This window comes from Sinohyriopsis cumingii, chromosome 17 (genome assembly GCF_028554795.1).
Source record: "Sinohyriopsis cumingii isolate HCF-2022 chromosome 17, ASM2855479v2, whole genome shotgun sequence".
In the NCBI taxonomy this organism is placed as follows: Eukaryota; Metazoa; Mollusca; class Bivalvia; order Unionida; family Unionidae; genus Sinohyriopsis; species Sinohyriopsis cumingii.
The window spans coordinates 114,284,931-114,300,350 of NC_142977.1; the positions used below are offsets into that span (position 1 = coordinate 114,284,931).

The 15,420-nt window shown below is 35.7% G+C and overlaps 1 protein-coding gene across 2 annotated transcripts in view; it reads right to left on the bottom strand.

The window, feature by feature from the left end:
* The window catches only part of LOC149779697 (clathrin heavy chain 1), a 79,718-nt gene that overhangs the window by 26,064 nt on the left and 38,234 nt on the right, over positions 1 to 15,420 (bottom strand). For both annotated transcript variants that reach the window (XM_089940549.1, XM_089940548.1), the window contains 8 exons: positions 13,934 to 14,116; positions 12,217 to 12,354; positions 11,542 to 11,634; positions 8,833 to 8,904; positions 6,552 to 6,732; positions 6,074 to 6,237; positions 5,098 to 5,223; positions 1,903 to 2,168 (listed from right to left, as the gene is read on the bottom strand). In XM_089940549.1, coding sequence (XP_089796675.1) covers positions 1,903 to 2,168; positions 5,098 to 5,223; positions 6,074 to 6,237; positions 6,552 to 6,732; positions 8,833 to 8,904; positions 11,542 to 11,634; positions 12,217 to 12,354; positions 13,934 to 14,116 — 1,223 coding nt within the window. The remainder of the gene's footprint in view (positions 1 to 1,902; positions 2,169 to 5,097; positions 5,224 to 6,073; positions 6,238 to 6,551; positions 6,733 to 8,832; positions 8,905 to 11,541; positions 11,635 to 12,216; positions 12,355 to 13,933; positions 14,117 to 15,420) is intronic.

The window sequence follows — 15,420 nt, forward strand, 5'->3', positions numbered from 1 at the left end:
CTAGAACAACAACAACAGCTTTTAAGTAGAGAACTGAGCAATCAGATTTATTATTTTGGAGTCATTCTCGTTTCTTGTGTTCCTGTTTTAAGTCTGCAGACATGTTTTATGTTGTACTTGGATATTACTTGAGATGAAAAACATTCATTTGAGCTGTTCAGTGGAAATAGAAAGTGCTCACTTTTGGACTACAACATTATTACGATACTATTGTGAATTAGTTCTGGACAATGCCATTTTGACATCACGATTCTTGGCAGATCAGTTTATTTCCCGTTCTGAAATTTATATGGAATTTCTCATTCTCTTGGACTTTAATACAACTTTTTCAGGATTATTTTGGATTCACTTCATGATACTGTAATTTCCTCTCACATTTTCATTTAGAGATCTTAATAATTCAATTATTTGTTAAGTTTTATAAAACTTGGTTTTGCTTCTTTCTCTCACATTGTTTATGACCATAGAGTCGTAACAAGATATTTTGATAAATATACCTCTGGTGGCTCGAGTGAGTCCTGCATCTGATCCGATGGAGCAGCCATATATGGTCTAAAATGGTCAATACAAATCACTGAAAACTAACAGGCAGTCTGTTTGAAAGTACTTTTGTTGTCTTGCCATGAATGAGAAAGGCATATAAATCTGTGCTAGGTACAGGTCTGTCTGTAATCTGCATTCAGTAAATTGTCAACAGGGCACTACCTACCACTGACACACCTTCTAAAGGCAGAATGACCATCAAGATAATGTATCTTATTGTAGACTGTGTATCATGAGTAATATCGATACATGGCATAGGTGTATTGTTTCACCTGTCTTAGCTCAAAAAAGTTTGGAAACTTTTCTTTCTGGTTTTTATGTACAATTATTCTAGCTCATGGGTAATATCAATTAGATATCTTGGCTCCAAAATAAGATTTGTCACAACATAGACTCTGCCAAAGTTTCACTTTCTAGAATCATTGCTTTGCTGACTACTGTGCCCGATTTCTCATCTTTTCCATAATGTTGTATTGGGGTTTAAAGTCCATCAATGCCAGAGTACCACTACATATAGAAGTATTTTGATCAAATAAATACTCTGACATTTAAGTTTCTGTTTAGATTCTTGTTTATTCCATTTTTAAGCCACAAGGGCTATAGAGTTTCAAAACAAAAGATCCTGCATTGCTGAACTGGTTGAGAAAAGAAATGACAATTGTGCTCTCCTTTTAAAATGCCTATATTTTAATTCGGTTTGGATTTCCTCTTTTCTAACATTTAATTTTGAAACAATGGTGAATATGGGGCACACCGTCTGTGTTCATCTATCCACCACATATATCAGACTGGTATTCAAGACCATTTTCAGTTCAAAATTACTCACTGGTATTTCCAGTAACACTTTTGCAACTCCAATAATATTGTATACTTCAATATATTATGTCTGAAATACGTTTAAATCAATTAACACACAAATAATCCCAAGGTTCTGATTAGTAGCTATATTACAGCTCTTTAGACAGAACAGATTCACAAACATTTGAAGACTGAGGGAATATAAAATGGCACAAGGTAAGCAGCCACAAAAAAAAACAACATACAAAACAAAGATGAGACAAAAATATTTAATAGCCTTAAAATACAAACAACAAAAAGATACCAACAAACCTAACTCTCGTTTTAAATGGTCAAAGACCATGTCAGCACAAGTACTGTTACTGACACAGCACAAACACTGCTGCTGTATGCATCTGACTCAGCACAAACACAAAAGGTTGCCTCCATTTAGTTGTCTCTTATGACATGCAGATGGGTACATCCCCAAACCTCTACAGATAATATTCTAAAGCGCTATAACTTGTTTTCTGTGTACATTTATTGATCACTTACAAATAATGTAAAGACATTTTAACATACCTAAGGAATCGCTCCGGGTTGTTGTTACTGTCAATATAAATCTTGGCCAGAGCATTGTGTGTAGCCGCTTCATTGACACCCTCATGACTCCGCATCTCCAGCCATGGCAGCAGCAACTTGAGTCTATTTCTCTTTTCAACCTCCTCCACCAACTCATCTGTTGAGAACTGACCCTTCACAACCATTATCAGCTGCTTGATTACATCTTCTCCACAGTCAACGTCCAGTAATCCTCCAATAACTACAGGCAATCGTGCTGGATTTACCTGAACACAGACACAGGTGTTTTCTTTTTAACCTTACGATGAATTAATATAACTGTACAATGAACCTGGTGACCTCTATATCACATCATAATTATATATATATATATATTTAGAGTTTTCAAATTTCAACCTAGTACAATTCAACACATGAATCAAGAGATCATAAAAACTGGTACAAATCTAGACAATGTACAACCTGGTACAAATCTAGACAATGTACAACCTGGTACAAATCTAGACAACGTTCAACCTGGTACAAATCTAGACAATGTATAAACGGGTACAAATCAAGACAATGTACAACCTGGTACAATTCAAAACATTGTACATATTGTACAGTTCAAGACATTGTACAATCTGGTACGATTCAACACACTGTACAATCTTGTACAATTCAAGACACTGTAAAACCAACCTGGTACAAGTCAAGACACTGTACAATAAGGTACAAATTAAGACAGTTAAACCAGGAAGACAGAACCATTTGGTTTAGAAGTCAAACAAGGCACCTTGCTTGCTGCAAGGGAGACAGAACTATATGGTTTAGAAATCAAACAAGGCCCCTTGCCTGATGCAAGGGAGACAGAACTATATAGTTTAGACTGTAAGGGTGATAGAACCATGTGGTTTAGAAGTCAAACAAGGTGCCTTGCTTTCTGCAAGGGAGACAAAACGATATGGTTTAGAAGTATAAAAAAATGCACCTTACTTGATGCAAGGGAGACAGAACCATTTGGTTTAGAAATCAAACAAGGCGCCTTGCTTGCTGTAAGAGTGATAGAACTATATGGTTTAGAAATCAAACAAGGCACCTTGCTTGATGCAAGGGAGACATAACCATATGGTTTAGAAATCAAAACAGAAGGTTTACAAGTAGCAGTCACTGAATTTATAGGTAAAAGTACAACAGTAGTCAACATTATTTTTCTTCTTTCATTTGGTTCCCTACATTGTAATTCACCAATAAGCTTACATTATACAAATCAAATAAGGATGCTTATATGCAGTAGACTGTGAAATTACAGCTTAAAATGCAACTTTTCTCCAGGTGTGATCAAGCCCAAGGTGTAACTGGATGTTTTTAACATTTTTTTTTAAGGTCAGACTGAGTGATTTTTTTTGTTACAGCTGTGTCCATTGCAAGTGATAAATGCTGCTCATGCAAGACCACTACCATCTTCCAGTAGCAGACATTCACACACAAAATTTAGCATACATAGTGAACATGCACACAGCTAATCACAACAACTGGTATATAATATCAAGCCACAAGCCAGAAGGCATTTTTATTCAACTAATAAAACTGAATCTTCAGTCACATCAATAACTTGTTTATCCTATTTTCATTATAAAAGTTTCTCAATGGGCCTAATGCCCTATTGGTCAAAAAGAATTTCAAGAATACCACAATGAAGAAATGTGTTGTCCTTTTCTTTTTTACCGGAATGTAGAAAACCAAAATAATTTCTTTTGCAGATAAGTTAACCTATTTCCTGTAAGTACAGCACAAAAGTCTTTATCATTGCTTTTGATGTTGAACTTGATGTCACAGATGGAAGAACCACTGTGAAGCCATACCAAATTAAATTTATATTACTAATAGTTTTTTAAAAGAAAGAAAAATACAGTTTTTGAACTGGCATTATTCAAGTGTTCTTCAGATGCATATCCACAAACTGGGTCTGATAAAATTCATTCAAACTTGTTTCTGTGATCATGCTCACTAGCCAACTGTATTAAAAACTACTCTTAGACCTTAGACCTGATAATCACTGTTTGCGTACATACTATCAACTTGTTTATTGGAATTCAACTGAACACAATGTCAGGTCAGAATCCATTTGTATTGGTACAAATCACTTTATTCATAAGCTCAATCCAGTATGAAAATTCAAGCAATGGCCAGTAATATCTGGCTTTTGAACTCTGTCACAAAAATCATTCAAAAGCAATTATGTACTGCAGAAAGTGTTTTGCTGCAAAACCCATGTCAATGCCACCATTTGTACAAGAGTGGTGTTTAGGTACAAGAGCCATGTCAATGCCACCATTTGTACAAGAGTGGTGTTTAGGTACAATAGCCATGTCAATGCCTCCATTTGTACAAGAGTGGTGTTAAGGTACAATACCCATATCAATGACACCATTTGTACAAGAGTGGTGTTTAGGTACAATACCCATATCAATGACACCATTTGTACAAGAGTGGTGTTTAGGTACAATACCCATATCAATGACACCATTTGTACAAGAGTGGTGTTTAGGTACAATACCCATGTCAATGCCATCATTTGTACAAGAGTGGTGTTTAGGTACAATACCCATGTCAATGCCATCATTTGTACAAGAGTGGTGTTTAGGTACAATACCCATATCAATGACACCATTTGTACAAGAGTGGTGTTTAGGTACAATACCCATATCAATGACACCATTTGTACAAGAGTGGTCTTTAGGTATATTACCCATGTCAATGCCACCAACTATACAAGAGTGGTGTTTAGGTACAATACCCACATCAATGACACCATTTGTACAAGAATAACATCAAAATATTTGTAGAAGGCAATTATGGTGCCATGTTAGAGGTTTGATGACACCACGTTTACTCATGACCAGCAACATATTGGCAGTCTTTAAATGAAAATCGAACATCAATAAAACCATCTACTGGGGAGAAGTAGCTATATAAAGATTATCAAGATGGCCATCAAGGCAGCCATTTTGCAGGTTCAATGAACATCATTTTAATAATATGAACAATGACATTGTATGTCCATATGACCATCAATTCACGAGAAGCAGATGCAGTTTTAACACTTAGCTTTTGTACAAGTAATAAGCATGTTTTTTCAAGCTTAATTAATATTTTCATTTAAATCAGAACTTGGTAATGTGATAAAAATACAATATTCAGGATTAGACTTACCTTCTGGACATAGATTTCAATGTACTTTTGCAGATTATTGCGATACAGGTAGAGGACTAGATCATGCACAAAGTCAAATCTGTCGCAGACAATAATCAGTGGAAGTTGATCTGTCAACTTGGCCTCCTGTAATTGAAAACAAAATAAGACATTATTATTATACCAGCTGCCTAAGCTCACATACTTTGAGAAAATCTTAACCAAAGTTCTTAAAAACCCACAAAAAAAGCCAAGCCATCACTATAACAGGACTGTCTTTAGTAATGGTCAATGCCGATGGTTTAAAGAAAATACTGCTATTCCATCTAATATTAACATCACAGTTGAGAAAATGTTTCATTTTATTTTTTATGGTACAAGTAATAGACCAAATATCAAAAGACTGACATACATTATTCTATATTTGTCTGATGATGGTTATAACCTGCACACAACAAGGCAAGCAGCGCACAGGGACCAATTTTCCCTTGAAGGAGAAGCACAATAATGTAGAAAACACATTGTCTATATGAGTTAATACAAAATATAGGTCACTCTGACCTACATTCCCACAAGATAATTCAGCAGAAACATTTATCAAATTTGCCTGAAACACAAAACTTATAAAGCTAGTGTCATAGCATAAATAACAAAAGCAAGTGGAAAGTAGGGTAGTCAATTTGACTTCTTTTTCCAGAGATGGTTCAGAATAAGGTACAGAACACCCTAAATACAATAATGACCTTGTGCATAAAGTTGGCCGCAGTGATAGTAAAGCCTAGTGTCACTTTGCTAAGTTGAATGTCAATCATGCTGGGGGGTATAGCATTAGCTCTCCTATACATGTTACAGGTAAGGTTAAAAAGAAATATGAATTTAAACGAATTGCCCAAATTATGATTCACACACTGCCTGACATAAAGTAACCTTCTTGCATTTCTTCTTGGCCCTTTCAAGCTGATTTAAATGGAATGGCCCTGTGTAACCATGATCTCACCTTAAGGAAGTTCTTGACTCTCTCAGGGTCATAGCAGTTACTCTCACGGCAGATTCTCTCTACCTCTTTAATCTGACCAGTCTTACATGCTGCCTGTATATACTTGAAGTGAACATCTTGATCCTGACTGAAATTAACAATGGATCCCAGGAAATAGAAGAGACCTGAAATGGGAAAGTGAAGGTAAATATTATTAATGTCTCATAGTCTGATTCCACCGTTTATTATCCTTTCTTTCTGCTGTACCAAGATTTCTTAACATTGCAAAGTTGAAATTATTAACAGAGATTATACATGGCATCCAATTATTCCTTGAAAAGCTTCTGATAGATCAGCTCAATATATCTTTGGATGTCTTGCATCACGGTGATTTTTCCATCAAACAAGCCAAAAGTGAATAAAGCAAAATAAAAGCGACACAATGCTAACAGGGTCAACTGTGTTGAAAGTACATAATTATTTCCATAGGCCTGCTTACCTTCATAGCTCTTGAAAGATTCAAAGATTTCAATAAGTGACAGTGTGGACAACTGTTCGTGGTATTTTGATGCAATCTGGACGCAAACCTGCAGGTTTTGTCGAATGTTAGTCGTCAACATGGCTTTCAAACACTCCAGTGAGTCCTCCACTGACAAATTACCAAAATAATTCACCAGCCACTGAAATAAAAAAGGTACCTCTAAACCATATGCTACACAACATAATTAATGACTAATTTAGAGCAGTTAAACCCAAACATATTTAATGCTCCAGGGCCAATCAATTACTATAGCCCCATGTCCAGGGCTATTCATTTTCGATGTCAGGCAAGTAAAATTTTCCACATCAATAATCTGGAACAAAAACTTTCCTTGGACTTTAAAAAAAAGCCAGACAAGTGCTATAATCACTTTGTCTACCTTTATCCGACTATTCATGTTTGATTCTACCCCTCTCCATGTATCTATTTACATACTGCATCACACATATCATGTCATTGATAACTGTTGCATGTGAACCTATTCTATTGACTGACTGCATATTAGAATAAGCGACCAAACTATTGGCCAATCAAACACATGGAGAAAAAGCCTGTATGATCAATTAGCAGTGTGTTAAACAACTTCATTATATTGTGATTACTTAAATCATACCCAAACAAAGGACTCACTCTTAGATTTTAATCCAGTTAGTCAAGTTAATTAAATTAACCAAAGTCACCTTACCAACATTTGTGTTGGTTCTCTTTATGAACTGATTAAATGGGAGTGATGATTATTTAAGTTTTAATTGATTTTTACACATAATTATCATCAGAGTAAGATGATCATGATTGCTAGATTACACCGAGTTGTCAGCAACAGAAAATCGGGATCATTAGAAGGCATGATACAGATTTCTGATGATGTTTTTAACGAGATGTGATCTAGCAATCAAAATCACATCAATGTGATAATAATGCTATCACCATAAAAACTGAGATAAATTAATATTTATGAAAATCAAAACACAATTGCTAAACTTTTCAACCTCTTTAATACAAACTTCATCTTAAAAGTAAACCAAATTGCATTCTGATCAACTGACAGGTGTATGAATAATAATTTTATGAAACTTGTGAAGCAGCAGTCACTCAGTTTGACCACAATCACTGACAATGACAAATTCTTTGAGGCGTTTTTTTTTTTGGGGGGGGGGGGGGGAGGAGGGAAAAGATGTATATAAAATTTTAAAGTTATTGTACAGTTCACGAAGTCTGCATCATTGAAGATCTCACCAGATGAATGGAAGTTTCTTTCAAAGGCAACAGATGATAGCGGTTGAACAATTTCTGGCGGAACACTGAAAGACTCAGATGTGAACATGCCATAGGAATGATGTAATTGTCAGTTATTTACAGCAGAAATGGACCAACTGTTGAAACCTGATACTACAGATTTGTTACAGCAAATGTTACTCATTTCCTTTTGCTTGTCAAGTGCGGCTACACTCTGCACATTTTTGTGGCCTGTAAGTTGCTGAATTGTTGCAAGAACTTTTCCAGCTTGAATAAATTTCATTGTGTGGATTTTTATGCACATTGGTTATTTTTTTGTCTAGGAAGGTTAGTTTTCGATGCCATTTTCATAACTGTATGCAGTGATAAATATATATAAATAAGTATATTGTACATTATTTCATTCTGTTTTTAATGGATTCAAGTTGGGATGAGTGGATGATCAAGATATTTGCACAGCCCTGTGTTCTCTACTCTAAAATATAAGTATCACAAAAGATTGCAACATATAAGACCAGGTCTTTCAGAATGATGTGAATGTGTAAAAACTTCAGCAATATGTATATTAAACTAGTACATGGGCCTTAACACATTTGTAGCAAAGTTTTAACTTAATTCCCCCTTTCCATTGTCAGATTCAATAATCTTTTCCAGAGTAACATTCATAATCTGTTGGAAAATTAATGGAAACTACGATTATAAGCTGTCCCAGACATTACATGAATGTAATGCAACTATATTACCGAAAATATTATTTCTGGTTTATAAAGGTCCAAAAATGAACATATTTAAATCAAAATCTTTACACTTTTCAACTCAAGAAATTGTTCAAGTTTACAGCCTGAAATAAACTTATTCAGCTATACTCTTCACCGTTCTGCTGAGAAGCAATTTACACGCTGATAGACCTTAAAGAAAATGTATCACCTTAAAACAATTTTATTAAAGTGAAATACATATATTGCATACCCAAGTACTGTGCAAGGATTTTAATTCACTTTACCTCTGGGTTCAGAAGATGTGTGTGGACCACAGCTCTTTTGATGTCATAAAGGTCAGTATAGTGCTCCAGTGCCTACAACAATAATAATAACAATAACAACAACAATAACAACATTGTATTTATCAAAATATGAATAACTGAATGGCACACATCCTAGATACACATCAAACTGCAATACCCCCCGCAGTGGCTCAGTGGTTAAGGCAGGTAACTCTTGCACTGAAGGATGTTGGTTTGATTCTTGCTATCCGATCAGTATGTATAGGCTTCTGTGGTCTTTCCTTGGGGAAGGTATTTTATTTGCCTCTGCATAAGAAAACCTTCAAAGCATCATCGTTTCATTAAAAAACACATGCATACAAAACACATCAGAAACCAGCCCTTGGTTTAAATAAGGCTATCCTAATATTAATCATACCTACCCATACTGGACATCTTATAAATCAACACAATTCTTGGTTCCAGGGAAGTCTGGTTTAGTTCCACTGCACTGAACTTTTCATTAATTTACAACACAAGTATGTTTCTATCAAAACCTATTTAGCAGGTCGGCACAGTTGTACAAGCATAAATTTGTTAAGCATCAACTTTCTTAAGATTTGTCCCTTACTGCTGCATTCCAACCATGCAGAGTTAATTCAGAGCCTGAGACTTTTTCAAGGACTTTTCACACATTTATTCATATATCCCCTCCCAACCACCCCCAAAGAGACTGCAGCAGCTCTCACTTGAAAACAGCTCAATCATGCTTTATGTTCTCTGACAAAAGAGCACTAGTTCTTACTTTATCTATAGCACATTCTTGGTGTACCTACAGCAGGTTCCAAGTTTAGCTACAAGCAGCGTGCCACACTGATGCCAGCCTGTGGGTCTGGTGCCAGCTAATTTCACAGCAGACTGGGGTGAAAAATTAGTAGCCAGTCCATCTGACCAGTTGGATATTTTAGGTATATCAAGAAAATTTAATCTAGAAAATATCTATTGTATGATATAAAAAGAAATACAAATTGAAACCATGTGACAAATAAATAACAGGTATAGTTTTGCAGGATGTTTTGGCAAGCTTCACAAACTGGCTACAGCAGGATCCTTATTTAGATACACCATCATGGATGTTTCCTTATTAAGTCATAGCTGCCAACCTTCCAGGCTCACAATTAGTGAAAATAAGGATAAAAAGTCGTGAATTTGGACATGAATTCGTGAAAAATACTATGACAATAATTCCATCAACTCTGACCAATCCGACCGTCAATACTACACTATATCAAGTTCACAAAATAAAAATAAAACACTACATATATGCAGAAATATTTATTTATCAAGACATGATAATGTGGCAGACTTGAACTTCCTCAACTGCTTGATCGTAAATTTGTTTTCTAAACAGTTCTGACTTCTTGCCTGCTGGTTGATCTTGGGGACTAAAATTGCTGACAAATTTTCTGCAGCTAAGGAGGCCCTAAAGTCTGTCTTATTTTTCCTCACTAAAGAAAATACTCTTTCGCTGTCACTGTTGCTGTGAGGAATGCACAGGAGCTGCAGCATTTTTGATTCTTCCACAGGAAAATTTGGAAGCGATTTTCGAGTCCGGGAAAATATGTCAGAACAAATGTTTAGCATGGTCTCCAGCTGATAAAGGTAGATTGTGTTCGACACAAGAAAACTCACAAATAATGCTTAAGCGTTGGTAGCCTGCAGGTCTTCCGCCAATGGTTTAAAATATTCCAGAGCTGAAATCTGCAAATTCTTAATTTTCCCAACTTCTACGTGCTTTTTGCAACCGACATTCTTCCTCACATTGTCTCTGTGATGGCACACTGAGTGCAAAAAGCATGAATGAATATCAATTTTTAATGGCAGAATGCACAGCCAATTTTTGATATATTCCAAATTAAACTTCACTTTTTGAGTAATACATTTCTTTTTCCTTGGTGGTGAAGACATTTTCAAGGTCTTACATCCGATGCTGAACGGTAACTCAAATCAGTGTTTTGACACATGCGCGGAGCAAATTTCCGGTTAGGCCCCAGTTTCTCTTAAAAGCATTTGTAAAACTACTCTTATACATATAGATTAAAATTGGCTAAAATGCTTGCTACCGGGCCAACTGTACTAATCGGCTGTAGATCTACTAATATCGTGACCAGCAGTACCGGACCGTTTCGGCAACTGCAAATATCATGACTAGCACTTAACGGGAAATCGGTTATTTTATTAAAGATATAAAATAATCGAGGATTGGAAAATTTGTGAATTTTTGTCTTAGGGCGTGAATCCGCGAATTGCATATAAAGTCGTGAAATTCACACTAAATTCGTGAGGGTAGGCAGCTATGTTAAGTATAAAGCTATCTTCAAAATGGTAGTACAATAGTCAACTACATAGTACATGTAACTATTGCAAACAAAACAACCATGCAATCTAACAGGCAGTGTCTAATGGCAGCCAACAGTGATAATATGCTTCTTTCAAGCAAATTTGTATTTTTAAAAAATATTTTTGCTGAAATGCTAAAGAGAATCTGCTTTGGTGTGCAGACATATCCCCTACTGTAAGTCATATATTAAATAAATTGCAGACATATCCCATACTGTAGGTCACACATTAAATAAATTGCAGACATATCCCATACTGTAGGTCACATTAAATAAATTGCTGCATGGACTTTTTTTTTAAAGTTTAACAGACACAAAGAAAGAAACTGACCCTCTGAAGCAGACCAGCTTTTTCACACAACTGTGCAATGTGTGCTCTGTCATAGTGGGTGAACATCTGATTGCCTAGAATGGCATCAGCAACCTGAAAACAAAACACATACATAATCCTAAAATAATATTACATCAAGCTCAGTGAAGATGTATGCATTCTTATTAAATAGTTTTATACTAATCTTGAATTTTAATTAGGTCTACCAAAACCATTTATTTCATGTGTGTTGGTGCTTGTTGGTCATTTTGTCTAATACTTCAGTGCTATGGTAATTCTGAAAGAAAATGTGCTCAAATAAATACTGCTAATGTTCATGTATCAAACAAAATATACACTATAGTGACTTATTCTTAATCCATTTCATTCAGTGCTTTGCAACAACTTGTGAGAATTAATTTCATCTTTCATTCTTCAAAGCTTTTTATTAATCAAGATCACTCATTAGTCCATTAGCATAAAAGCATTAAAAGTTAACAAATTTGCAATGTGCAAATCTACATGTGTATTGCACAGTAAAAAACTTAAAAGTTGTGTATTCAAGATAATTTTCGCTATTAATATATTGCACTAACTGAGATCAGAATTGTATTTATACAAATTTTTTATTACAATTCATGTGTATACGATCTCCTGAAAAGATAAAAACATTTCTTAGAATGTGGATATATTAACCTGAGGGGCTGAAAGAAGGTTCATCTCCAGCAGGCGGGTCTGAAGTGGGGCTTCAGATGGGCGGTTATTTTTCAGGGCATCCAGGAGGAATGAGGTACACTGTTGAATCAAGTTGCACTCCATGAAGACATCCACAATCTGAAATGGACAATAAATATACACACATTACACTCCATAAAAAAATCTACAATCTAAAATGGAAAATAAATACACATTATCTTACACTCCATAAATTATCCAAAGTCTAAAATGAAATACACAATACACTCCATAATAACACCTACAATCTGAAATAGAAACTAAATACATGCAAATTACACTCCATAAAAAACATCCATGTTATGTATGTGATGAAACATCTGGCAAGAGATGGCAAAAAATGTAGCAAAATTCGGCATCAACTTGTTCTTAAGGAATGCCGTTAGTCTAGGGTACAGACACAGACATTAAGACCGAAATGATCACAATGTGAAGCTTCCACCAAGTGGACTTCATAATGGTAGAGAACAACGATAATTGGGGATAGGCTTATCATTAACCTAATTTGATGTTAATTTGTTTTAATGGCACTTTGAGCATATTATTGGCTGTATCATATCTAGGAAAAGGAAAATAAATGCCCTTTCTTAGGCCTTACTGAACCAGATGAACCAGCTAGTCTGAGTAGGTATTAAACCTGTGACTCTCTGATTACAAGTCTGACTAAAGGTGCCTCATCAAGCACCAGTTTGTCATCAAATGAATACTGTACATAGTTGAGGTCAGCCAATGGTTCATCATCTAACAAATATAGTACCTGGTTGAGGTCAGCCAATGGTTCATCATCTAACAAATACAGTACCTGGTTGAGGTCAGCCAATGGCTCATTATCTAACAAATACAGTACCTGGTTGAGGTCAGCCAATGGTTCATCATCTAACAAATACAGTACCTGGTTGAGGTCAGCCACTGGTTCATTCTCTAAAATACAGTACCTGGTTGAGGTCAGCCAATGGTTCATTATCTAAAATACAGTACCTGGTTGAGGTCAGCCATTGGTTCATTATCTAAAATACAGTACCTGGTTGAGGTCAGCCAATGGTTCATCATCTAACAAATACAGTACCTGGTTGAGGTCAGCCAATGGCTCATTATCTAACAAATACAGTACCTGGTTGAGGTCAGCCAATGGTTCATCATCTAACAAATACAGTACCTGGTTGAGGTCAGCCATTGGTTCATTCTCTAAAATACAGTACCTGGTTGAGGTCAGCCAATGGTTCATTATCTAAAATACAGTACCTGGATGAGGTCAGCCATTGGTTCATTATCTAAAATACAGTACCTGGTTGAGGTCAGCCAATGGTTCATCATCTAACAAATACAGTACCTGGTTGAGGTCAGCCAATGGTTCATCATCTAACAAATACAGTACCTGGTTGAGGTCAGCCAATGGTTCATCATCTAACAAATACAGTACCTGGTTGAGGTCAGCCATTGGTTCATTCTCTAAAATACAGTACCTGGTTGAGGTCAGCCAATGGTTCATTATCTAAAATACAGTACCTGGTTGAGGTCAGCCATTGGTTCATTATCTAAAATACAGTACCTGGTTGAGGTCAGCCAATGGTTCATTATCTAAAATATAGTACCTGGTTGAGGTCAGCCAATGGTTCATTATCTAAAATACAGTATCTGGCTGAAGTCAGCCAATGGTTCATTATCTAAAATACAGTACCTGGTTGAGGTCAGCCAATGGTTCATCATCTTGTACCAACATCTGTGCAAACTGTAGGCCCTGCTCTGGGTTTATCCTCATGATGTTCCTGAGCAGGAAGATGTAATCAGGGGTAAAGCCCACCTTCTTGGCATACAGAACTATCTTCTGGAACTGGCCTGTCTCAGCAAAACACTGGATAACCTGGTTAAGAAAATTTATAGGCAAAATGTTATTGATTTTTAAATGTTTATGACTCTTATGTTACTGAATTACCACCCAAATTATACACATTTTTTCATTCATTCCACTCTGTTCCTAACAGTGCCTGAGGCAATGATGAGGGAGTGCCAATTATATTCCTACTGCATTAAAAACATTGGATAATTTAAAAATTTATTGACAATCAAATTCACTTGGTTTCTAAATTACTGAGCACAGAAAAATAAAATCTGTAAAATTAAAATGACTATTTTTTTCCATTAACTTTCCTAATGATTATTTTGTTATTGGATACATGGAACTCGTTAAAGATGAAATGACCAATCATGTTTAGTGCTATAGGACACACGGTACTAATTATACGGAAGAACTGTGAACCAGTCTAGAAATGGGTGAAGAAATGATAGAGTATTTACAGGTTTGGTGGTCCATAATTGGTTAATAATGAAAATTAAAATTTTAGGAAAAATATCTTTTGAGAGCTTGTCCTATATGTAATGTAAAAAAAATATTGACAAATTTCTACTGATGCAATTTTAGCATTTTTACAGGCTTGACTCAGGAGTACTCAATACTGAAAGTAGCACCTGATTCATTTGGTGCAGAATCAATAACACGTGTTTCATGCACATGTATGTAAACAAATTGCCACGGGTCATATGGTGTTCTCCACACATAAGCTTGCACCAAGGTTAGATGTGCACGAAAAATTATAGGTGTCATTATCAGCACCCATAAATTTTAAGTTATTGAATTTTGAATATGACAGTGTTTCCATATGTTTACCATTGGAGTGGAATTAGTACCGTGAGTCCTATATGCGACCTATACCATAATAGGAGGTTGTTGTTTCCATGGTTACCAAGTGCATCAAGGGTATCAATTTGGTGGTTTTTACATATGACAATCATAATGGAGTCTTTTTATCATGGTTTGCATGTGATTTTGGAGAAAAATTCTATACCAAAGACAAATGGGGATGGTTTTATACACTGAAGAGTGGAAGTAGATAGCTCAGGCCATAGGGAAAAGAGCACAGTATGGCCTGATGGCAGAATTTCATATGATGGTACCCATAGATTGGCTTGTATGGTTAAATACCATTTAACACATGCAATAATTCCCCAAAATGGGGTGGGGTGGGGTAGATTTTATATGTAAGCCACTTATGTCACAATCACTTATGTATCAGTACTGATCATTTAACTTTAGAGACACACTCAGCAGATCAAAGCAGAGAACATTGTAAAAATAAGGACTGTGCACAAAACTGCACATGCTGCATT